At 48.3% G+C, this 25,302-nt stretch overlaps 1 protein-coding gene across 6 annotated transcripts in view; it reads right to left on the minus strand.

Annotated features, from left to right (window-relative positions):
- CASS4 (Cas scaffold protein family member 4) overlaps window positions 1-25,302 on the minus strand; it is a 33,715-nt gene that overhangs the window by 6,843 nt on the left and 1,570 nt on the right. The window contains exons 1-4 of one of the 6 annotated variants that reach the window (XM_034641899.1): window positions 22,948-23,351; window positions 19,301-19,358; window positions 7,665-8,087; window positions 1,415-1,516 (exon numbers count right to left, since the gene is read on the minus strand). In XM_034641899.1, the coding sequence (XP_034497790.1) occupies window positions 1,415-1,516; window positions 7,665-8,087; window positions 19,301-19,312 (537 nt within the window). In that variant the 5' untranslated portion in view covers window positions 19,313-19,358; window positions 22,948-23,351. Of the gene's footprint in view, window positions 1-1,414; window positions 1,517-7,664; window positions 8,088-19,300; window positions 19,359-21,275; window positions 21,895-22,947; window positions 23,352-25,302 lie in introns of those variants that run through there. The other 5 variants (XM_011227471.3, XM_019801796.2, XM_019801795.2 and 2 more) reach the window with 5 other exon arrangements.

Genomic DNA, 25,302 nt, shown 5'->3' on the forward strand with positions numbered 1-25,302 from the left:
CTTATTCAGCAGGGAACCTGCTTCTCCCTCTGCCTGCTGCCTCTCCCCCTGCTTGTGTTCTCTCTCTCTCTCTGATAAATAAATGAAATCTTTAAAAATAAAAATAAAATTAAAAAAAATGCTTTCTTGACCAAAGCTGGGGACAAGCTATAGAGAGAATGAACTTGCCTGAGTGAAAAACAGTGGCTCATTTGCACCTGTAAGTTAGCCTTCGGATTGACTAAGGAATACATGAAATTGGGACTTAATAGTGCTTCTGTCTTTCTTGTTTGTATTTCTCAGCAGAAATTTTTCGGTGCTTGTAATTTGCGTGTTCATCCTGCAAATATTCACTGAGTGCCTACTAACCACCAAGGCGCTAAGTCAGATGACATATATACACCCAGTAAGGAGCAAAAGGCATGGTGCCTGAACAGATGATACGCATTTTTGGGGGTACAGCAATTAGAAAACATGTATATCAGGATGTGAAAAGTAGGCGCATGTTCCAAAGCGAGGGGAGAGAGCACCGAACGAGGTTCTGCAAAGAAAGAAAAAACTAGACTCTGGAAAGGGGGGTTTCTTTGGAGAGAGCTGAACTGTGGGTTTCCTACTGACTCCTCCTCACTGGGGAAGGGTGGGGTACATTTTGTTCCCCTGAAGCAGAGTGGAAAGTGCTCCGACAGGACCTTCAGTGACAAATTGAGCCACCTGGGCATGGGGTCGTAGTGCACGGCAGGGGTGGGGGGTGGCACTCTGGCTTGGGAAAAGCTAAGAGTGAGAATCTGATGGCTGTGTTGGGGATGGCCTGTTCTCGGGTGGGGACCAGGGTGAAGAAAGTGAACCAGCTGCTTGGCCATAACCATTGAGGGGGCCCCCAAATCCTCAGTCATCAAGGTAAATAATAATGGGATGCAACATTTAAAAAATTCCATAATTAATGTGAAAAATTCATGATGAACAAAAATATCACCATTTTCAATAAAGACAGGGTCGAGGGGGCCAGGGTGAGGGTGAGATGGGTGAGTGGTGAGCTGAGTTCTGCACGTGGGTCTTTATTTAAGACTTTTACGCCCAAGTCCCCCTCGTTCTGCTTGTGCCATGCTGGCGCAGCCTGGGCTCCTGGCGTCTGTCCTGGCGAAGGGAGAGAGTGTGCTCACCCACGGGCCAGACGCGGACTCCACGTGAGCTGGAGCAAGAGCCAGGCCAGAAAGTGTGGGAGGGGGTGAGGGCCTCTCAGGAGGCTGAGGCTGGATATGACCGGCCTGCCCCGCCCAGGGAGGAGCAGCCTGGGAACGTACCGCCTGCCAGTAAGAGATGTTCAGAAACAGGTGCAGGGAGAGGAGAGGCGGGGAGGCACTTGCGGGAATGCAGAAAAGCAATCTGCCTGGCATGGGGAACCCCACAGTGGGGTAGGTCCAGGGCCGACACTCACCTTCAGGACTGGGGGGCCCCGGCTCTGGGCCGGTACATCATACACCTGGGAAGGCAGCGTTGGCAACGAGGTCCGAGCAGGTCTGGGAATCGTGCAAAGGGCCTTGGGGAGACAGAGAAGAGCCAAGGGAAGGAGACGTCACTGCGGAGTCCACAGATCATGTTCTAAGTTGCCCTCATACAATGAAGGCAGCCTCAACAGCACAGAGGCCGTGTCCCTGCACCCCTGACCCGTGGCCCTCCGCTCAGACCTCGGACCCGGGACGTGGGAGGGGAGGCCCCGTGATGGTGAGCAGTCTGCCTCCCGTGGGGAACAGGCTAGAATGCTGATTCCCAGGCCCCGTGTCAGTTGTACTGGGGTCTCTGAGTCCTGCCCTGGAGCCTGGGAATCTGCAGTTATCAGTAAGCTTGCCAGGTAATTCTGACGTTCTCGAGGGATCCAGGGATGTGATTCAAATCTGGGGGTGTTACCATGTTCATCTGTTGATGCTGGGGATACAGCAGTAAGCTGGACAGGAGAGGCTTAAAGAGTGTAAAGTGAAGGGACTCAAGGGGGTGGGGAGGGAGCAGAGGCCTGCCTCAGGACGTGTTGCTGGGGACGAGGGTCAATGGGGCAGCAGGAGGTGACCAGACCGAGGGTGGCCCTCAGGCTCGGAGACTGTGCCTATAACTGGATTCCAGTGAATCTTCCAGTACTCATGAATGTCCAGTCTACACTGGGTACCATGCTGGCTGCTCCAGGGGTCGCAGCTTCCAGACCTGGCCAGGGAATCAACCACCTGGCGAACTTAAAAATGATACAGTTGCCCGGCTCCACATCAGAACGTCTCCAGGAGGGGCCCAGGAATGGGTGATTTTATAGGGGAGTGAATGCTGTCTGCCAAGGTCAAGGTCTAAAGGGGGAAATAAGGTGTGGACACAGCCAGGATGCAGGCTGGAAAGCAAGACAGGGCCTGGAGGAGAGGAAAGGGTCAAGTCCAGAGAGCTTGGCAGAGGGAGACTGCATTTCCCACTGGGTCCCCAGGAACCTGTCACTGGAAAGGGCTTTCTGAATTGGATCACGTGGATGGTAAGGACCTGAATACGTGCAGACGGGGAGGGCAGTCCATGTGGAGGCTAGATCAGAGTCCCTTTGTTCACGANACGTGGATGGTAAGGACCTGAATACGTGCAGACGGGGAGGGCAGTCCATGTGGAGGCTAGATCAGAGTCCCTTTGTTCACCAGGGCACCCCGGCGTGGCGTGAAGGAAATGCGGGTATCTACTTAGTTATTTGCTTGTTTTGGGGTGAAAGAAAGTCTACAGCTTGAGGCAGCGGTCGGGGACCAGTGGGTCCCACCACTGATCAGGCTGGAATAGCAGATGCAGATAAAGCAGCTGCAAAGCAAATGGGACAGACATTCCTCCCCAGGACACGGTCAGCTGTCAAGTGTCCAAATAACCTCCCTCCGAATGATGACTGCTTCCGTACTCACAGAGAAACCTGGTTCTCTAAAATCCTAGGCTCTTGGGAGCACTACAGTCTGAAGTTCTATCAGTGAGAAGGAAACATCCCAGTCTTGTCGGAGAAGCAGGCTCACTTTTCATCCCCAACATAGAGCCTGTGACATGATGTGTCAGATGGGACATTCGCCATCTACCTCAACCCAAGGAGACAGCAGCCTGCTTTGCAGTCGGACTGAGGTTGAGCCCTATACGAAGGGTCATGGGCCATCGCCTCCACGTCCGGCTTATTCTGACACCCCAAGCTCTCCCCTACCACAGAGCTTTTCCAAATGCANGAATAACCTCCCTCTGAATGATGACTGCTTCCGTACTCACAGAGAAACCTGGTTCTCTAAAATCCTAGGCTCTTGGGAGCACTGCAGTCTGAAGTTCTATCAGTGAGAAGGAAACATCCCAGTCTTGTCGGAGAAGCAGGCTCACTTTTCATCCCCAACATAGAGTCTGTGACATGATGTGTCAGATGGGACATTCGCCATCTACCTCAACCCAAGGAGACAGCAGCCTGCTTTGCAGTCGGACTGAGGTTGAGCCCTATACGAAGGGTCATGGGCCATCGCCTCCACGTCCGGCTTATTCTGACACCCCAAGCTCTCCCCTACCACAGAGCTTTTCCAAATGCACTCCCATTGCCTCTTACCCCCTAGGACCCCAAGCCCCTTGTCTTGATGTAGCTGACATTGTGGGTAGACCACCCACAGAGAAGAGAGGGGCTTTCCTGTGTGTGGAATTTCAGGTGGAGGAAGCTGATTCAGAAATTCCCAGTGTTTCTTGGAACACAGAGGTTCAAGGTGGCAATCAATTAAGGAACATGTTTGAGAACCACGGTTTCGAAAGGTTTAGGGGGACGGAAGGAAACGCCAGTTTAGGAACTAGTGGGTCCGAGAATAATTCCACTAGGAAGTTGGACCCTTTTCACTTGAAATAAGAAAGATTCCCCTTTCTGAAGGCAAACCAACATCAAATATGTTCTTCGTATGGTGATTAAAAAAAAAAAAAAGTCAGGCCAGCATATTATATTAAGGAAGTTGGAATAAAAAGTAAAACAAAGCTCAGGATAGTGGTTACCCTGGAGGAAGTGACCAGGAGAACGCGTGAGGGGCTTCTGGGTGCTGGTTTTGTTCTGTTTCTTGACCCGGGTACTAATGACTAAGCTGTCCCCTTAGGACCTGTAGGTTACGTTTCAGTAAAAAGCTAATTGCGGGGAACAGATAGCGACAGTCACAGAGTCAGGGAAACGAGGGGCGAGGACACGCACGGTCTAGGGGCCTCGGCAGCCACGCACAGGCACAGGGAAGCTTCGGTCCCTGGTATTCGTCCCCCTGTGACCTTGGATGGGCCCCTTCATCTCCCTAGGNCAAATAAATAAAATCTTTAAAAAAAAAAAAAGCTAATTGCGAAGAACAGATAGCGACAGTCACAGAGTCAGGGAAACAAGGCACAAGGACACGCACGGTCTAGGGGCCTCGGCAGCCATGCACAGGCACAGGGAAGCTTCGGTCCCTGGTATTCGTCCCCCTGTGACCTTGGATGGGCCCCTTCATCTCCCTAGGAATTAGCTCCCTCCTTCATAACATGATGAGTCGTTCTCCAGACCCACCGAGCCTTGATCTAGTGATCGTCAATGCAGAGCTAAGGAGAGTCTGTGCAGTGGGTCACCTGGGCCGGTTCCACGCCTGTGAACTGCCCGTTGGAAACACAGCGCAAAGCTAGTGGCTGGATTTGCCTGGTTCTAGCGAGCGCTTCTGCCCACTGCAGAGCCAGGGCTAACCCCCCCGACTACACAAGCAGGACGGAGAGGTCTGCCTCTTCGCGGCTCAGAAGTTCCTGAACTGGGTTTTATCCACTTCTAGCTCCTTCCTCCTTGTGGTAGAGCCAGAGGTGGAATTACTTAGAATTAGCAGAAGGCACAAATTCAAGGAGCGCTTAGAAATGACAGGGCAAGGGGCGCCTGGGTGACGCAGTCGTTAAGTGTCTGCCTTTGGCTCAGGGCGTGATCCTGGCGTTCCGGGATCGAGCCCCACATCAGGCTCCTCCACTGGGAGCCTGCTTCTTCCTCTCCCACTCCCCCTGCTTGTGTTCCCTCTCTCGCTGGCTGTCNCCAGAAGGCACAAATTCAAGGAGCGCTTAGAAATGACAGGGCAAGGGGCGCCTGGGTGACGCAGTCGTTAAGCGTCTGCCTTCGGCTCAGGGCGTGATCCTGGCGTTCCAGGATCGAGCCCCACATCAGGCTCCTCCGCGGGGAGCCTGCTTCTTCCTCTCCCACTCCCCCTGCTTGTGTTCCCTCTCTCGCTGGCTGTCTCTCTCTGTCTAATAAATAAATAAATATTAAAAAAAAAAAAAGAAATGACAGGGCAAGACAGAGAGGTACAGAGTGGTGTTGGGATGTGTCCATTTCCCAGCACGCCGTGGCTGCCCCGGAAGCCAGGTGACCCAGCACTGCCGATTTCCAGGCCACATGTGGCACCCCTTGCTGTAAGAGACCGCCCCCCCCAACAAGAGCAGAGAAGGTGATACAAACAAAAAGTGGGGGAAGACGGAGCAAAAATGTAGATGGGGCAGGCACGCAGGAAACGCAAGCAGGAGAAAAAAGCAGGAAAGTTCCCCAGGTGTTTTACTGCGCCCACCTCAAGGAGCCTCCAAAGTGGCCAAGCGCCTCTGGTTTCTGAATTCCCCATTGGTGGCTGTGGTTTCTGTCCACGGCCACGGCCTTACACAAGGGAGGGCTCCTGTCACAGACACGCTTCATGTCAAGGGCAAATCTCCCAGCCAATTCCCTGACCTTCGCTGAGTTAGGTTTAGAGAGTAAACTCAACTTTCTCTGTATATGATGCCAGTCTAGAAGCTGGGCTCCATGGTCACTTCATTCATTTAACAAACGTTAAAGTGGTAGGAGCCTGCCTGAGCTCGGGTGCCGGGGACACCCAGTGAACAGCGGACATGGCATGCAGTTGCCTTTTAGGGAGAAGGGGAAACCCAAATTAACTTCAGCAGAGGCCACTTGTTTGCGGAGGAACCACCCCCAAGGCCCCGCTCTGAGTCAGCTGCTTAGCCAGCTGAGCATGCCGGGCCTCGACGTGGACCAGCTGTTCCAGGGCCGACCTCGTGGGCTGCTGCGGAAGGCTTGACCAGCGTCTTTGTGGGGTTTGTAGCCCACGCCTCGGAATGGCAGCTGTTCTCCACCTGGCAGCCCAGGGCCTTAGCAAATCTGAAGTATTCAAAATATTTAAAGAAATCAACACCTTTCCATGGTTGGAAATGGTGTGGGGAAGGCCCTCGTGGTTAGCAGGACCTTCCCAGGGTCCCCAGCACGTACGTGGGTGGGGGGAAGTGGCCTTCCTGGACACAGACCTTGCCAGGACCCCTGCCCGGAGCTCAGGCCAGGTGGGATGTGTCCTTTGAGCTGAAAGCAAAGCGTGCAGGAAATGCCCACCGTGGCTGAAGACCACGCAAGTCTGTTCTGCGTGCTTATCACCTCATCAAGGCCTGGGCCTGGGGACAACAATACATTATGTTTCTTTCTTCTTTAAATTCCTCTCCATTTCTTAAAAAAAAAAAGTTTTCATTCTGCATTTACCTAGTGCTTCTTNCAGGGTCCCCAGCACGTACGTGGGTGGGGGGAAGCGGCCTTCCTGGACACAGACCTTGCCAGGACCCCTGCCCGGAGCTCGGGCCAGGTGGGATGTGTCCTTTGAGCTGAAAGCAAAGCGAGCAGGAAATGCCCACTGTGGCTGAAGACCACGCAAGTCTGTTCTGCGTGCTTATCACCTCATCAAGGCCTGGGCCTGGGGACAGCAATACATTATTTTTCTCCTTTCTTCTTTAAATTCCTCTCCATTTCTTAAAAAAAAAAAGTTTTCATTCTGCATTTACCTAGTGCTTCTTTTCCTCTGTTTTTTTAAAAAAGCTATTTTTGAAAATTGCAGATGTCATACATACTGTATATAACACACAAACAAACTTCCTGACCTCTCTGCTCATTGACTGGACACCCGCCCCAGGCCAGGCATAGACGCAGGCACCGGGAACATTAGAGTGACCAACTCCACTTCCTAAGGGAACCTCTGTAGTTGTTTGCGTTTTCTTTGTTTTGTTGTTTTGTGTTTGCTTGTTTGGTTTTGTTTAAATGGTTATTTTTTCTCTCTTATACGGGCCTCCTAGAACAAATTCATCTTTTTTTGGCAAGTGCCAGTATGTTGTAGGGATAACAAACATTTATGTAACCAATCCCCTCATTAACAAACATGTAGGCATCTTCAATTTTTCCCTATAACAAAAAATGCTATTATGGCCATGGTCTTCTCACCCAGATGTATGCTTGCCTCCTTGGGTATTTCTGTAGCAATTCTGGAAGTAAAGTTTCTCGTTTGAAGAGACTATAGGTGTTAAATTTGTTGGGGAATTTCTTGCCTTTGAACCCATCCCTAGAAGTCCTAGTGTCCAGAAAGGTCACGGCAAAAGTCCTTAATAGTTTCATGAACAATTCCACTAAACATTCGATTTCCTGCCAAAGTGTGGATGTCTTGGAGAGTGGGCGGGGGAGGGGAATCACTGGAGGGCCAAGAATATTAGTGACAACTGAATTGGGGGCCAAATACAAGCTCCCCCATCATCACCCAATCAAAGGGGACCAGGTTCCCACTTTGCACATTCATCCTCCTGATGGACACCGAGAACTCAAGGGCGAGGTCAGCCCCTGGGTGTTACATACCCCTTGACCCACCAGTTTTATTTGGAAGGCTGCATACCTGTTTTGGAAAGCTTAGAGTCTTTTCACAGATGATTCTGGCGCTGGCAGGGGGGTCAGGGAATTCGTAGACTTGGGCGGTGGTGGGTGGAGGCCCCTCCACCCAGCTCTTCATGTGCTCATACACGGGGCCTGGAGCTGGGGGCTTGAGCAGGGTGGGTACCTGGTAGGGCTCCTCGGAGCTGGCAAGAGCTTCTTCCAGGCCTCTCAAGAAAGGGGGACAGGGCCTGTCTGCGGGGGCCTCAGGGAGGATTTGGAGGCGGTTGGCAGGGGCCAGACCTTGCCTCCCATGGAGCAAACACTTCCACCAGCCCTCGCTTTCAGGCACGTTTTGTTCCAGAATGGTCAAGATGTCTCCTCTGCAGAAAGCCAGCTCGTAGGAACAGTCCGGGTGGTTGTCATAAAGCGCTCTGGCCAAGAGTGTCTGGGCGCAGGAGGAGAAAGAATTCATCGTTATCACTGTTGCCAACAACCCCTCACCAATGCCATTGGCTCAGAAACACTAGAGGACATGCATACATTTCCTTGACCCCACAGGCTCTTGTCCCTACTCTTTGCCTGATTTCTTCCTACCCACCCTCGGGGTCTCTGGTGAAATGTCATGTCCTCAGTGCAGGCTAACTTGTCAAGCTCCTGAATGTGCTCTTGGGGCACTGTTTTCATTTGTGATGATGGTGAGCTGCGGGGGACATGGCAGCAGCGCACAGAGTTGAATTGAAATCCCGGCTCTGCGACTTCTTAGCTGTGAGCCTTTGAGCAGATTATCTGTCTCTGGGCCTCAGTTTCCTCATCTGTCAAATGGGACTAACGATAATATCTGCCGCAGGGGTAGAATGAAAAGGGTTGTTACGCACGTAAAGCTCACTGAACGGTGCCTGGCATTTAGTAGGTGCTCAATAAAGGTTGGATGTTACTGTCCTAATGATCATTGTGCTCTTTGTCGGGTTGTTATTTTTCTCCTGAATTGGATTCTAAGTTCCATGACTGCTGGGACCATATCTCACTTATTTGCTGCTCTGTCGCCTACATCAAACACAAATTCAGGTGCCTGAGAGATGCTCAGTTGATGTTCATTAATGGGGGAGTGATGAAGCAGAGACAGGGAGTTAGTGACTAGTCTATGGTCACGCAGCCAGGATCAAAATGCAGTCAGGGGCCCCCCGGGTGGCTCAGTCGGTTAAGCATCTGCCTTCAGCTCAGGTCATCATCCTGGGGTCCTGGGATTGATCCCTCTGTTGGGCTCTGCACTCAGCAGGGAGTCTGCTTGTCCCTCTCCCTCTGCTCCTCCCCCTGCTCATGCCCACTCTCTCCCTCTCTCTCAAATAAATGAGTAAAATCTTAAAAAAAAAAAACCCAGTCAGTCTCCCTAATTCTCAGATTCATGCTCTTTCTGTGAGCCACACGGTCCTCAAAGGAAAATCACCCCGTCTCAGGCCAGCAACAGGTAAGCCTCCTTCTTATGTGGATTTTTTGCTGTAATTAAATGAAGGCAGTTTGTTTCTATGGGTTTTAACGTGACCCCCTGTTACTACATCAATGCACACTTATCACAGAAAAATGAGGAAATAAAGAAAAGCAAAAAGAAGTGAAAATTACTCATAATCCCACCACTCAGAGGTAAGTTTTCAGACCACTTTGGTATTTATCCTTCCAGTTACTCTTTTCTTTCTTTAACTAAATTTAATTATCTTTTTATACTCATTAGCTCCTAGTACATACAGTTTGTAAATAAAACAACGCAAAAATGACCAGCCATCCCATTACATCCGTTAAGAAGTGTTGCTTTTGCGTCTGCCTTCAGCTCAGGACATGATCCCGGCGTTGTGGGATCGAGCCCCACGTCGGGCTCCTCTGCTATGAGCCTGCTTCTTCCTCTCCCCCTCCCCCTGCTTGTGTTCCCTCTCTCGCTGGCTGTCTCTATCTCTGTTGAATAAATAAATTAAAAAAATCTTAAAAAAAAAAAAGAAGTGTTGCTTTTTATTTTTTGCGTGAAGTTTTTCTGTTACAAAAATGGAATGAATGTCCAACTGCTAAAAAGGATCATCTTAAGCACACAGTGAGGTCTCTCTGCATTTAGAGACACACTGTTGCCTGTATACCTGAGAAGCATTAAGTAGAGACCCTTCATGCAGACACTGACAATCCCACAAAACGTCTACTGCAGTTGTGGTCCTAGGAGATCATGAATGTATTCTGTACATGGAGCTTTCTTCTTACTACAAGAGCAATAAAAGTGCAGGACAGAGAGGGTACAAAATAATGATAAGCAAAGAGAAGAAAACAGAAAAGACTGCCACAGACAATCCCTGTCACTCCTTTGGTTCATGACCTCTTGGATCTTGTGCATATTGGTTCATATATATGCCCAGACTCGGTTGTATTTTAAAAAACTCATGGGATCATGTGCTACATACTGTTTTACAATCTGCTTTTTTTTTCATTTAATAATAGGTTATGAACATTTTTCCATGTCTATGAACAGCTTTCTTCACTCAGCATCCCTTTAAATCATGGTGCCGGTGAGGATGCTTGTCGTTCCTGGTTCTGGGACATTTTAGCTAATTCCAGTTTTTAGCTATTACAAACAGTGCTAAGACGATCGTTTTTATCATTAAATATTTGCAACTCTCCTTATTTATTTCCACAGAGAAATGCCCAGGTGGGTGAAATGTCCAGGTGGGTGAAATCCTCCCCTTCCCTCATTGCCCTCAGGCACGGTTGACCCATGTACACTTCCGTCCACTCTGAACGAGACTGCCCATTTCCTCGCACCCCATGACCCTTGGCATGAGCTCTTGGTCGGATGGTGCATTTGTTTTAAAATCTTTGTCATGGAAACTTGAGATTTTTAAAAACACATTCTTGGAAAATAACTCCTTTTTAAAAAGAAGAAACATGGCCCTGAGTGTTAGAGGCGTGTGTGTTCTGAAGGACACTCTTGCCTGTGGGCGTCTCCTCTCCCAGCCCTGGTGAACCAGCAACCCTCGCCTGAGAGGAACGGCACAAATCTCACTGCTTGGAGGTGGGCTGAGTGCATGGGGTTACACCGAAAAGCAGAAAACCCAGCTAGGGCTAACAAACACCGATTGCCTTCTGGGTGGGAGGGACTCCACGAAGTGTCCCCTTGGCCACCTGCATATTCCTTCACAAGGGCAGCCGACCTTGGCTGAATGTTTTGCAAGCTGCGGCACTGATCCCTGTGCCTGAGCTCGGGGATACCAATTTTGATCATGGGATGGTCCACTCTGTGAACTTTCCACGGCACCCCATAGCCCATACTCTGCCCAAACCTTCGGGGCCCTGAGAGATTCCGCTCCCGCCTACATCTCCAGGCTCGTGGTATCACTTCCTCATCAGCCCCACAGGAGCACCACCCTTGGTGGGGGCCTGAGTCCTTCACACAGGCTGTTCCCTCTATCCGAGAGCCGGCAGCTGTGTGCCTAGTCAGACCCCCTCGTCTTTCCAGACTCCTCTTAGATGTCCCTTCTTTGCAAAAGGATTCCTTGACACCCAGACTCCTTCAGACTACACTAGTTCTCCCCATTTTTTTGCTCGATGCTTTTCCATGTGAGGACTGAGGACATTCACATACAATTCATTGAGTAAGTGATGGTCGTCTACTTGGTGTCTATGCCTGGGCTAGAGCTCTGGCTCAGGAAGAGGACACCTTCCTTGCTCTAACTGTATCCCCAGCTTCCGGCACACAGCAGGTGCTCATTGGCTGCATTTTTAGTTAATGGGTGGATAAAGCTGAGTAATGTAATGGTCTTGTGTTCAAGTCTTTGGGAGATAAATGGACACACAGCACTGAGATGAGAGCTCCTGTTTCTTTCTAGAGTCGGATGAAAAGGAGGCTCTCTGAGACTCTCTGTCCATCTCATTAGGTGGCCTTTGGTGACAATGACCACCAAGAGGTCCAAAAGATGGACCACAAGACCTGGCTAGTCTATGCACTCGGAAACTGTCCCGTGAATGTGGTGTGAGTGTGCTTCCAGCTTGGGGAATCCAGCAGGGATGAAGCATTTAGAGGGAACAAAGTTTTAGAATCTTATAAAGAGTACCAATTAAAGGCCAGGATTTAGTGACGTTCCATGTTATTTACTAGATTTTTTTTCTAGTTAAAAATAATCTCTGTATAGTAAGAAAAGAAACTGAAAGGTTATGATTTATAACTAGCCCTGCAATCCTCTCTTAATAATCCTTTATTAAATTGCCTACAACTGCCTAGATTCCTAAACGCTCTTTGACCCAGTTTGAACATCTTACTGGTTCTCTCGTTAACTAATCCGTTTAATAAAATCTTTGACATGAGTTCATTTTATGTTCACTTGCGGGTCATGATTTTACCTTGAAGAACATTGCACTTCAAGTGTCCACACTGGTGAGAAAACAAACACACAGTCTCCAACCAATCACCACAACTTCATGAAATACGCTTGACGCAGCCATAAAAGAAAAAGCTGACCACCTGAGCTGTGCTTGCATTTGTCTAGAAATAAGATCACGTGTGTGTCCAGACAGAGCAGTTGCTGTAGCATGGCAGCTGCTCGGAAAGGTCTAGACTGGCATCAGCCCCGTCGGTGCATTTGTCTATGGCGAGCGGCAGCGACTATTTTCGAGAGAACAGTGGGCTCGTACGATCAGCCACTCCACTGGGCGCCCACAGCTGTCCAAGATGGACAGCCCCAGTCTTATTACTCTGTGCTTCCAGCCTGCAGCCTGCAGTCCACCACGCCTACCTTACAGGCTGCAAACTGCCCGCAAAGGGAAAGCCTATGCATGTTGCTATCACTTAATTCCCTTTGTTCTAGTTGGCGGGGATGTCTCTGGATGCCTCATGCAATCAGTCAGTATCTCAAGAGTTTTACTAACAAAGCCCATCAGTTTCTGTTCCAAGAGAAGAATTTCACACAAGTGAGGCATCTTGGGGCTCTTCATCTAGGAAGCAGGGGACCATATTGAATGGGGCCCTATTCTGTGTTGGGGGCGATCCAGTCATTATATGACTTAACTCTCAGAAGCCTCAGAGGTGGGTTTTCTTATCCTCATTTTGCAGAGGAAGAGACTGAGGGTCAGAGAGGTCAAACGACTCATCTCAGGTCGCTTGGACTCTAATGCACTCCTCACATCTATTATTGCACCATTCATTCCCTTTACAATCCATTCTCCAGACATTTATACACCTAAGTATTTATATCCACCAATCAGATTGTGTTGGTTTATTTAAAAACCTCCAATGGCTTAGAAATACACTTAGAACAAAACCAAATTCCCTGCCTGGTTGCCATGCAGGCCCACCAGTTTGTTAATTTTCCTTCCATCACATTGTTCTCTCCCTTTCCCCAGATGCACTAAGCTTGCTTCCACCTCAGGACCTTTGCCCTTGCCTAGACCACTCTTCCACCAGATCTTTGCATGACTGGCTCCTCCTTCCAACCTCAGCTCAAAGGTCACCTCCTGCAGAGGCTGTCCCTGCACGAAAGTCCCTTCTTGCAGAGGTGTCCCTGACCACGTAAGGCTAGTCTCCTCCTCTGTGTCCCCACAGGACTGAGATGCTGAGCCTCTAGGCACGCTGACAAGAGAAGCCAGATGTATCTGGGCCGATGGGCGGTGTGGGGCAGAGAAACAGCAGCAGCAAACACTTAGCATGCACCCATGTTCCTGGCACCGTGCTAAGCTCTTCACAGATAACCCTTGGAAGCAGCGGCCAGCCCACCACGAGAGAACCTAACAACAATTGCAATGCTCTCTGAGGCCACTCACAAGTTATTTTTTTAATAGGGTGTTAATTTAGTAATGGCTGTGTAGATATTTAAGAGATGAAGGAAGGCATATGTTTATGTTTTTGTCCCCTGTGGGCACACAGGCAGTTAGATTCTGTGAGCAGTGAAAGAAATATTCCTGGGGCGCCTGGCTGCCTCAGTCGGTTAAGCATCTGTCTTCGGCTCAGGTCATGATCTCAGGGTCCTGGGATCAGGCCCCACATCAGGCTCCCTGCTCAGCGGGGAGTCTGCTTCTCCCTCTCCCTCTGACCTCTCTTGCTTTCACTCTCTCTCAAATAAATAAAAATCTTAAATAAAAAAAGAGAAATATTCCTAACTAATTTCCAAAAAGGCCATTTCCCTCAAATGCCCATCTTCATACAATGGCTAGAAGAAGGGAAAGGAAAATGAATATGCATTTGGAAGAAAGAAACAAAGACAAAGTAAGATTCTCTTTCTGGAGAGACCTTCACACAACCGCCAGATGCACTGTGTTCATCTATGTTGAATCGGCAATGAGCTACGGGAGTAATTAGCTGCAATTGGAGAAATCTGGGATGTTGTTGGTTCATTCATTCATTCATTCATTCACGAAATTGTATTGAGCGCCTACTATATACCCAGTGCTGTGCTGGAGATACAGCCGTGAACAACACAGTTCCAGATCTCATGCCAATCTCCGCTCCAGTGGAGGGGACAAACTCCAATCAGATTTTCACAGGAAGCAATATAGGGTTTCTACCTCTCTTCCGGACGATGCAGGAAAATATAGGAAGTTATGATGAATATGGGTGTAGTGAGTGCGTGGCCGTGGAAATTGTGCTCTGGGGGTGAGTAGGAGTTAGTCAGCTCAAGAGTGGGGGAGAGATCATCCAGACAGAGGAAGAGAAATGTTTGAGGGCTGGGGGGAGTGATGGAGGGAGTGTGTGTGTGTGTGTGTGTGTGTGAAGTGGGTGGTGACTGGAGGAACTGAAAGATGACCAGGCTGGTTGGAGAGAAGTAAACAAAGGATCTGGAGCTTGATTCTGTTTCAGCTGCTGTTTATATCTGGTTGCTGGGTGAAAGGGATTGGAGGGAGTGACAATGAGGCCAAACAGGCTCATCAAAGCCAGCTCCAGGTGGAAGATGAGGGTACAGGCTGGATTTAGGATAGCCCGAGGCCAGAGGTGGTGAGGGATCGCATGCGATGTTTAAGGCGAGGCTTGAAAGGACAGGATTATGATTACCAGAGAAGGGAGGAAGGACGCAGTACGGACCAGGGAGAGGAAGAAGCAGAGAGAGAAAATTGGTTCTCGTACTTTCCGTCTTCTGCAGTGGCACGGAGAGCCAGGGCACGGCTACAGCTCTAAGCAGAACCAGGTGGAATGAGCCCTCAGAGATGCCACCTGCTGAAGCTTCAATTCTGCGCATCTTCATTCATCACCCTGTAGACCAGAAGGGTGGGCACAGCTCCTCGGAAACTCTGCAAGACCCCTGCTTGCCTTTCGGTTTTACTTTCCATTTTTCTTTTCTTTACTTCACTTGAAAGAGCAAAGCTGCAGAGACTCAGAGCGTTAGAGCAGGACAGGGACCCTGGATGCTGTCTTCCAGGTTCGCCTCATTAGAGAGCTTTGTGTGCCTGAGACCAGGAGAAGTTACGTGACCTGCCTAAGGTCACACGGCAGCAGGCAGCAGGGCGGGGATTCAAACTCGAGTCTGATTCCAAAGCCTGCTTTGCCGGCTTGAGGCACAGTCCCTCCAAATCCGAGTCAACCCCCTGCTCTGGTCTGCTAACGTCTAAACGCATGTACTTTTAGAAAAAGCTGCTTTAAAGGCATCCATAGTCAGGAGCAGGGAACTCACATGATTATAGGAGCTGGGCAGAAAGTATATTGAGGCAGGCCAGATGTAAGACATTTGGGAGTGCTGGAGACTCTGACACCCTCACACAGATTTTAAAATATAACTTCTCAGGCCAAGGGAAGTGCTGTGCTGCTGAGTCCAGCCCACAGCTGGGGTCTTAGAAGCCCCATGCTGTTCTCCCTTGCAAACCCAAAGTCAATGGGCAGGAGGCTAGAGCATTTCTACTCAGTACAGGGCTCCTCTGAACAGGTGATCTGCTTTGAAGTGCCCGCCCTGTTATGTTTATGGCCAAGATTGTATGCCAGGTGCTCACAACTTGAGACCCTCTCTACCCTTTCCTGCTTGCTTCTCTCTTCCCCTTCACGGCTGACACAAGCGCTATCCCAACCCCCTGTACTCTTGTATTTCTAAAATTAAAAAGTTAGTAGCCAGGGGGATAGGAGAGACCCTGAGATGATTTTCCTTCTAAGTAGCCAGAATATCATCATTTCCTTTGGAATGCAAATCGTACCACAAGGTCTCCAGCTCATGGCAGGAAATAGTAAATAAGTAAGTGCCCCAAACAAGAGAAAAGAGATGGTGTATGTGGCCAGAACCATGAGCAGCAAGTGATGGCTCTCACACCATCACACCATCACAGAACCTCATCGCTGACAAAATGGGCATCTGTCTTCTACTGAGCTCCTTCTTTGAAAAATGTCCATGTTTAGCATTTCAGTTTCTCATGGATTCCGTGACTTGTTTCCAAGAATTCTTAGTTTTAGGAGAAGGTGGCAGANGGACCTCCGCTCTCACACCATCACAGAACCTCATCGCTGACAAAATGGGCATCTGTCTTCTACTGAGCTCCTTCTTTGAAAAATGTCCATGTTTAGCATTTCAGTTTCTCATGGATTCCGTGACTTGTTTCCAAGAATTCTTAGTTTTAGGAGAAGGTGGCAGAATTGTTCATACTTCCCCTCTGAGGACCATGAGAGAATAGTAACACATAAACCACAATTTTTTTTAAAGCATACACTGTAAATATTTCAAAGCCTTTGACTTAAGGCAAGTATGAATCTCTGACATTCATAAAGGCTTGCTCAGGATGTAGGAGCTTTGACTTTGAGATCAGTGCAAGCTTCTCTTATAGATCTTTATGGGGCAGCTGAACCCAGACTCAGAACATCAGGAGTGGACACAGAGCAGAGAAAGCCCTTTGATCATCGTTAAGGACAACAGTCTCCCCTCGAACACACTGGAAGAATTCACTGGAAGTATCTCATGCTGTGTAAACACACAGATAGGCTTGGAAAGATCAAAGCAGAGAGAATGGTGCTATAGGTTGGCTTGCACATGTTTATTTTCCTTTTTCTTTCTTTTTTTAAAAAATATTTTATTTATTTATTTGACAGAGATAGAGACAGCCAGCGAGAGATGGAACACAAGCGGGGGGGTGGGAGAGGAAGAAGCAGGCTCAGCAGAGGAGCCTGATGTGGGGCTCGATCCCATAACACTGGGATCACGCCCTGAGCCAAAGGCAGACGCTTAACCGCTCTGCCACCCAGGCGCCCCTATTTTCCTTTTTCAAAGCATATTATGTTTAAAAAATAAAGTTTCCAAGAGCACAAGCAAAATCCCCTCACCACCTCCATTTTCTCACCCACATTCTCCAAAAGGGGAAGAAAGACAGAGGAAGAGGGACAACCCCGAGGAAGAGACAAAGTATCTACATGACACTTGTTTTGTGAGAGGTTTTGATGGGTGACAACATTCTCTGAGGTAAGATGACAGGGTGGACATGTTTTTAGGGAGTCATGGCAGAGATGGCCTGGAAAGGCTTCCCGGTTCGCACACCCCATATAGCAACACGGCCTTCTTACACATGCTGTGTTAGCTAGTACTAACTTCCTGTAATTAATCAAAGAGGAAAAACTCCCCTTCGATCTTTCGGCTACACATTGAGTCAGGAGTCACATTACTTTTATCGTTTACTATTTAGCCAATGCTCTGTGCGTGAGGATAGCTCACAGTCTTTCAACTTCTGTGCCAGGCACTGTAGTAACTCGCCAAGATGATCTCCCTTGGTATTTGCAATTCCATGAAGCAGTTACTGTGACTAATACTCTGTTTGAGAGAGGAGACAACTAAGGCACAGAGAGGGTGGTTAAGTAGCTTAAGGATGCATGAGAGCAAGGCACAGAACCAAGAACGGAACGCAGGCAGGTTTGACCCTGGAGGCTGCCCTTTTGGCCCACAAATCACAGTGCTTGGCGCAGACTTCACCACAAGATGGTGTGTGTGTCTTGACAGACGAGCAAATGACAAAGCGTGCCTCTGAGAGAGGGACGGTAAGCTGATAAATACATTTTAACTCAGGTGTGTATGTTGCGTGATCATTTATCAGAATTAGATCCTGCCCTAAGAATTCAGGACATAGCTTACATGTAATAACTGGTAAATACTGATCCATTTTTATAACGGAATACCATACAGCCATTAAAAAGATGGAAACGGAGCAATCTTCAAAATATAGTATGAATTTTAAAAAAAATCAGGATGACAAACTGTGTGTACAGTAGGTCCTTGTGAGTATAGCATCTTTCTGGACGATGACGTAAGTTTTTGGTTAGGGCTTTCCCTCTGGCCAGAGGGACCAGAGCCCTGGAAACTATAGACATTTGGGATTAAAGGAAAACATGCTTTCAGTCCATGCTCATTGGTATAGTTAGAATTTTGTAAACCATGGTTTTTATGTTTTAGTTTTAAAAAAGGATTTGGTTCTATTGGAAGGAAATGGCTTTCCATGGGTAAACTTGAGCGACTGGTTGTCATTAATCACTCCCGTCCATTCTACCCTGATTGGATAGAAGGAACCTTGCCTCAAAGTCAACCTCACCTCAGCAGAAAGCAGTTTTCCACACAAAGTCATACCACCAACAGCGAAAACGAGGACGAGCTGTTGCAAGACACCAGAGGCGGCGTTGCGTGCCTGTAACATGGGGGAGGGCGGCGAGAACGACCTGCTGCTGCCTCCCCCCCACCCCCGGGGCTGTATTCTGAGGGCTCCTCTTCCTTTTCTCCCCCCCAGCCCCACCACCCCATTTCCTGTCTTCCATTTGTCCCTCCTTCCTTCTTCCCTCCTCTTGAAGAATCTCCCTTGGAAGATTGTTCAAGAAAGAAGCTGTTACCGTCACTTCTGTTTTCCCTCACGGATTTCAATAGCTTTCCAGAGCAACACTTCCACTGACAAGCGCAATTCCACAAGCTCTAGGGAACTACGCGTCACGGCAGATCGCAAAATGGTATATTTCATAAGCAGAACTCGCCCTGCGACTTGCAACCCTATTCAATTACTCCCCTTCCATGTGTCGTGCTAATGTGGTCAGAGAGCCTGAACGGTTCTGCTTCAAGAATCTGCATTTTAGTCTCGGAAATATTTAGGCTTTTTTTTTTTCTTCTTAATGAGGTGACAGCTAAGTAATTTCTTGCCTCATCCTACGACATAAAGAAGAGTTGTTTCTCTAGGAGCTGGTTTTTAGAGACTTAGCAAAGTGGCTAAAGGAGAGACGCTGAGGGAAAGCTGCTGTTGTCTGCCAGAGAGGCTGGGGAAATCAGCGAGCTTTGGCTCCAGCAAGCCCCTCTGAAAAAGTGGACGAGCTCTCCAGTGAAAGGCTCCAGAATATGGAGAAAGTGACCTGAAGTCACTTTCAGTGAGACACTGAAATGACTTTTTCCCCCCCAATTACCTTTATGTTTAGAGTAACACATAAGCTTTAAAAAAAAAAAATTACCCGAGTAGAATATTACTTTTTAAACAAAATAAAAATTCTCTCTTTTCGGTTTCAAAGCCCAAAATGGGCCATAGAGCAACTTTCAATTACTTCCACTGGTGTGATGTTTATTTAAGGAATATCGTTATCTGCTCCCTTAACTTGGGGGAAAAATTTGAGATAACAAGTAATGGACCCCTTTCCATGGTGAAGTTAGAGTCCCAAACAGTTTGGATAGTTGCAAGAAATGGATGCCAGCAGAGGCAAACTCCGATACTCACATTTACCTTCATCTTGATCCTTCAAAGAAAGTATTTTTAGAGGTGATTACTCCATATCCTGGAAAACACGGCAGAAATCGCTTGGGGAGGGCAGTTCTTTGGTGACCGTTTGTGCTAGAATGCTGGAAGGTGTGGGTCTGAAACACTTGTGTGTGAACAGTGTCCTCTTCCTGCAGCTGTTCTCGCCAGCAGATCTGGGCTGAACCCAACAGCCCTGGGAAAGGATGGGGCCGGCCACACCGTGCGTTCCCTCCATCTGTCCCCTGCTCCCCTCCCCCCCCAGCCATCTGGGTGCAAACAGCCGTGGTGGGAATAACCCTGGTGAACTTGGAAATGAGAAGCTCTATGAGAGAAACAGAACAACTTAAGTAAGAGTGATTCCTTGTCTTCCTAACACCTGTCAAAATGCCCCTGGATGATGGCGTCACCTATGAAACAGCACAAACTTGAAGTGATTTCTCCACAGTACCAACGACCTCTGGATCCCTCCAGCTTTGAATTCTTCCTGATGGTTCAGATGAAAAAGCCCCTCATCACAGGACTTCCGTAGCTCCCGAACGTCTTGCCCACTGATGAGACTTTGAGGAAGTGACTGGCCAGAAAAAAATTCCAAAGCCGCCCAATGGAAGTGAAGTATTTTCTTCCCTGAAGCCTGAATACTGTGGTTTTCCAATAGGTTTGGGTCTTGACCAGATCCATTTGTTTGAACCTACTTCCCTTTTTCATGGGAACCTTGCTTGAATGCACTTTTAGTGCTTCAACGATTTGCAATTATATATTAAGCACCTACTGTATGTCTGACAACATGTGCTGGGCGGAGCAAGCAGCCCCAAGGTCCCCTTGATCTGGCCTCAGGATTGAAATGATGCAATGAGAAACCAGGCCTTCTAGTAATTGATTTTTTAAGATATGGCCCAAGACGGGTCCCTGTTGTACCACACTGTGTCCTTCGGGCCTCAGGGACCTGCAGATCCAGCGCATCTATTCCTCACCATCCCCCTCCACCTGACCTCCACGTCCACTCCTGGCCAGCCGTGTCCCTGGCTTATTGATTAAGATACCTCGTTTGGAAAAAGGAGAAGTCGGAAGCAACTTCTGAAAGTGGCTGAGGTTCAGCCCTTGCTCGTGAGAAGCTTGTGAAGGGAGGAGGGCGAGTAACTGGGAATGTCTCGGGGGCTCCATAGGTAGGTTCTTTCCCTTCTTAGCTTCCTTGCCTCTCTTCCTTCTTTCTCTTTTTTTTAAAAGGAAAAGAAGAGGGAAGGCAGGGGGGATACAAGAAGGTGTTCTGTGCCATCGTACCACCCCCGATGAGGAGGACACTTTGTCTGAGACTGCTTCTTCAATCCCGTGTGTCTATTAATGGCTTCCCGTCACAGCCACGTGTCGTCGCTCCATTGTTTTACTTAAAGTAAAATGTGAAATGAGGCCAATTAAAAACAACTCCCTCCAGCAGCATTACCTATAAAATTACGTTTGATGAGCTAGGTTTCATTGTTTTCTAATGCACATGAGAATACATAACTGACGTTAGGAAAATGTTCTATCCGTGTCCCGCATCTAAGATCGTCTTGTTTGCCAGCAGTCAAGGTCCCTGCAAGGTCCCTGCAGGGTGTGATTTTTTTCCATCTGATTGATCAGGAAAAATTCAAAGCTGGCCCAAGCCGTTTCACGGATCACAGAAAAATAATGGAAGGTTCATGCCTGCTCACCGAATTCTCCATCCCCCAGGGTCATTTTTAGGGGTGTTAGGAAAGCAAGGAGCCACCCTGTTATTTAAGCTCTTGGTCTCCCCCTCTGTGGGTGTGAATTTATTCCAGTCCCTGGGCTTGTAACAGATGTGGAGCAAAAGCTGTTTCTTGATTCAAAGAGAAGCAACACTTTAAAGAAAAAGAACAAAACTGTACATTCAGTAACTTCTAAGCTCACGGAGACATTCTCTCTGGAGTGAGTGGCCACACGGGGAGCCCAGACACACCTGTGGATCACTTTTCAGTGGTTCCGTGTTTTCCCTCGAGGGGTTTGCAGAGACAGCAAAGCCTTCATGCGGAAGCCTGAGATGATGTCCCAGGGGCAGGACACATTGCCTTCTTGGCATTAACTCTGTTCCCATGGTGTGGACATGGGCGTCCTCCTCCATTCTGATCTACAAATGGCTTATGAGCAGTACAGTTGGACATGGTTCCTAAAATATTTATTTCCCCTTTTTGCAACTCATGTTGGAGTATCCAAATATCACTTCTCCCCGCCTCCCACCTCTGTCCTTTGAAGTTATTTCCCCTCCAAGCACTTGTCATTTCCTCCCTTAGTCATCCTAGTTCCCAAATGACCATGTTCTGTTTCTATGCCAGCTTCCCCATTCAATGATCATGCAGGCCACTTTTCTTCGAATAGTCTGGTAACTTTGGGGGTCCCGAGGGTGTTCGGTTTAGCCCCCCCCCTTTTGTAATAGTGAGCTCTCTAGCCAATAAAATGTTACGAGAATAGAAGTTATTAAACAAGGGTGATCGTATAATCGATGGACTTTTTATTAACTAAAACGACAGTTCATTATACTGAGAAAGGGGCCGAGGGGCGCCTGGGTGGCACAGCGGTTAAGCGTCTGCTTTCGGCTCAGGGTGTGATCCCGGCGTTATGGGATCGAGCCCCACATCAGGCTCCTCTGCTATGAGCCTGCTTCTTCCCCTCCCACTCCCCCTGCTTGTGTTCCCTCTCTCACGGGCTGTCTCTATCTCTGTCGAATGAATAAATAAATAAAATCTTTATAAAAAAAAAAGAAAGAAAGGGGCCGAGACACTTTTGTCCTTTGTGGCATTTAGAATAGTGCATGGCACAGGGCAGGCACTCGATATTTGTTGAATGAATGAAAGGTATATTGTCTGGAAATAAGGTTGGTAGAAAACAATCATCGGTTTCGGAAAAAAAGGGGTCTGTAGCACGTGTAGTTCAGTAAAAACTATTTATACCTTTATTTACTATTCTTTCTGTTCACATCCCCTGACAGTTTCAAATGTCAAAAGTTTTTTCCAAAAGGCAGGGCAAGCGATTTTTGTCCGTGTCCATTGAGAACAGCATGGCGGCTTCCAAAATGGAAAGGAAGGCCACCCGCCTTTGTCTCCTGACTCATGCCCCAGCTTCTGCTCTTCTTGGCCAACAGTCCACTTGTTGCATAGCAGCCTGAGTGATGTCTTAGAAACATAGATCAGACCGTGTCATCTCCTGCTTTAAATAGGCCAGTGGCTTCCTTTGCAGTTAGAATGCACCTAAAAGTTCTTTTCAGGACCAAAAAGGTCCTATGTGAACAGGACCCTGCTTCCCCCTCTGATCTCATTTCTGCCTACTCTCTCTCCTTGTCCTTCTGCCCCAACAACGACGGCCTTTTTACAGATCCTCCACCATGGGGAATTCATTCCCGCTGCAGGGCCTTTGCCTTTGCTGTCCCCTCTGCCTGGAATGCTTCTGCCATCATTCAGGTCTCCAGAGAGGCCCTTTCTGTCCATCACCTCTATCAGATCACCTTGTTTTATTTTCTTTATGGCAGTTATCAGCAGCTGAAATCATTCTGTCCAGTTACTCATCTACTAACTTTCTGACCCCACCAGAACATCAGCTCTGTGTTGATCATCCAAACCCCAGGATCCAATAATTACCCGCTTATTGGCGTGTATGGCCAAACGATGGACAGTGAATCCTGTTCTCAAGCTGGCTGTTGTATCTGGGCTGTTTTCCCTTGTGAGGCAGGTGAAGGGATGGAGCTGCTGGACAAGCTCACAGGGAGGCCGCAGGTCCTTCTGACCTTGACTTCAGCTGCAAAGGCTCAGATCTAAGGCAATATCTGACCATGGAGCAGGAAGGGGGCTAGTTCTCGAGAGTCTTGGCTAAGTGGGTCAGGCGGGGGCCAGGTAAGGCTTAGGGAGCTTAGAGTCAGGGCCGGCCTCCGTTCCCAGGTGTCTGACAACTAGGAAGTACCGTCTCTGACCTTGTGGCAGGGCAGGGCTATGTCGCAAGTTTCCATCTGCACTCTCTGTGACCTCCCATTTATTCACACACACACACTCAAAGCGTTTATTGGGCACCTACTATGGGCAGGCACTGCTGTAGGCACTGGAGATGTAGCACTGAATAAAAACGCCCAGCTCTGTCCTTTGTAGAGCTGGTGCTCCAGAGGGGAAGACTGATGACGAACAAAGGGAGAAACAATTGGGAAAGATGGTTTCAGATGTTGATAAAGGAAGAGGTGGCGGAAGATGAGAATGACCAGGGAGGGTGCCAGTGGGAAGAGTGACTTGGATGGGGTGGGCCAGAGAGGGGTCAAGCAAGCGAGCGAGTATGGAAGATGCTTGTGGGGAGTCCCCAGTGGGATCCAGCCCCCAAATGGAACATCCCAAGGCAGGGGAAGGGGAGGCAGTGAGGTGGGGGGTCTGGCAGGAAGGGGTCAGGCTGGCCTTGTGACCATCGTAAGTTCTCTGCACACATTCCCACTTGCCATTCCTCAACAAAGACTGAGTTACAATGTCTTGCTTCCCACCTCAGAGGTCCTAAAGGCACGAGAAGAGCCCACAACTTCTCCCCACCCACAAATGACATCCCCAGTGCTCTTGCCCGGAGTACAGAAACAAGCTCCATCTGGCAAGCCGCAGACCCATCGCTGTTGGGTCTGTCCGTGTCTAGACCAGCCCTGGGAATGTTGGTGATTTTAATTCTCCATCTTTACTGTGACCCTCCTTGAGGGGCTCGAGGACCGCTCCACCCAGAATTGGGATGGAAGAGGGCTAAAGGATATTTGCTCTTTACTTGAGGCTGAATCTGAAACGTTAAGGCCATCTAAGAACATTTAAATGTGTGTAACACATAAATATTACTTTGAGCAGTTCTCTGGACATCCACCCTTCAGTAACAGGGGAAAGACACTTGTTTGAAAACTCCTTTCAGAAAACCGGGTGAGCACACAGCCATATTGACAGAAGAGGGAAAGTATAGGCCATAGAGAAAATACTGTGAGAAAGCAGGTTTAAAATAGAATCAAATTTCAGAAATTTTCAGAAAGTGAAGGAAAACAAATACCATGCTTACTTGACTCTGTAATTCTCCTTCAAGTCCAGTGAGACCAACATGTCTGTGCCCAAAGATGCCAGTTTCAATATCACCTCTAATGGTGTGCCCTCAGGGGCACACATGTGCGGGCACAAACGCACACTCAGAAGTGAATACAATTTGTAACACACGGGACTCCAGCGCTAAAGTACACGCAGACTCTATTGTCATAAATAAGGCACTTTGGAAACTACCTGAAATCCCAAACAAGGGTTTACATATAATAAAATCACATCTTCACCCTGTCTTTGAGACCTAACTTTCCAGCATTTCTTGAAGGGAGTTGAACATGGAGTCATCCAGCTACAGTCCAGTAAGCCAACGAATGACGTGTTAAATGGACCACGTTGCCACACATGACGAGCTTCTCCCTCTGCTGCACATGTACGGCTCCCAGCGTTTCCTAGCACTTATATCACCATATTGATTTTCCAGTTTCTCTTGGTTTTATACAAGAATTAGGGAAAACCTAATGAAAGTCAGACAACGACACAAAGGCTGCTGGGCACAAAGGCCAAGACTCTACTGACACAGAACTGCTGGGTGACAAGCAGCAGCACCAGGAGACAGCGTGATGCCCAGGCACTGGTCACCACCTGCTGTCCGCAGTTCACCTTCAGGGTATGAGAGGTGTTTTGGGGTCCCCTGATGAACATGAGGGTGCTTCAAAGCCAAATGCACCAAAGCTGAGAACCACTTACATAATATGACCCCTGACTGCATTCTATCACCAGCTAATAAAAAGCAATTAATTAATAATAATCAAGGAGATCAATTGTGCGAAAATAAGTGGGACTCTAATATATACCGTTAACCTGGTGAGAAGCTCAACAGTTGTAGTTAGTGCTCCTATTTGTAGAAAGCTTTTAAAAAAGTATATTATATCATATGTGCATTGACAGTTTTGTAGG

Source organism: Ailuropoda melanoleuca, chromosome 13 (assembly GCF_002007445.2).
Source record: "Ailuropoda melanoleuca isolate Jingjing chromosome 13, ASM200744v2, whole genome shotgun sequence".
In the NCBI taxonomy this organism is placed as follows: Eukaryota; Metazoa; Chordata; class Mammalia; order Carnivora; family Ursidae; genus Ailuropoda; species Ailuropoda melanoleuca.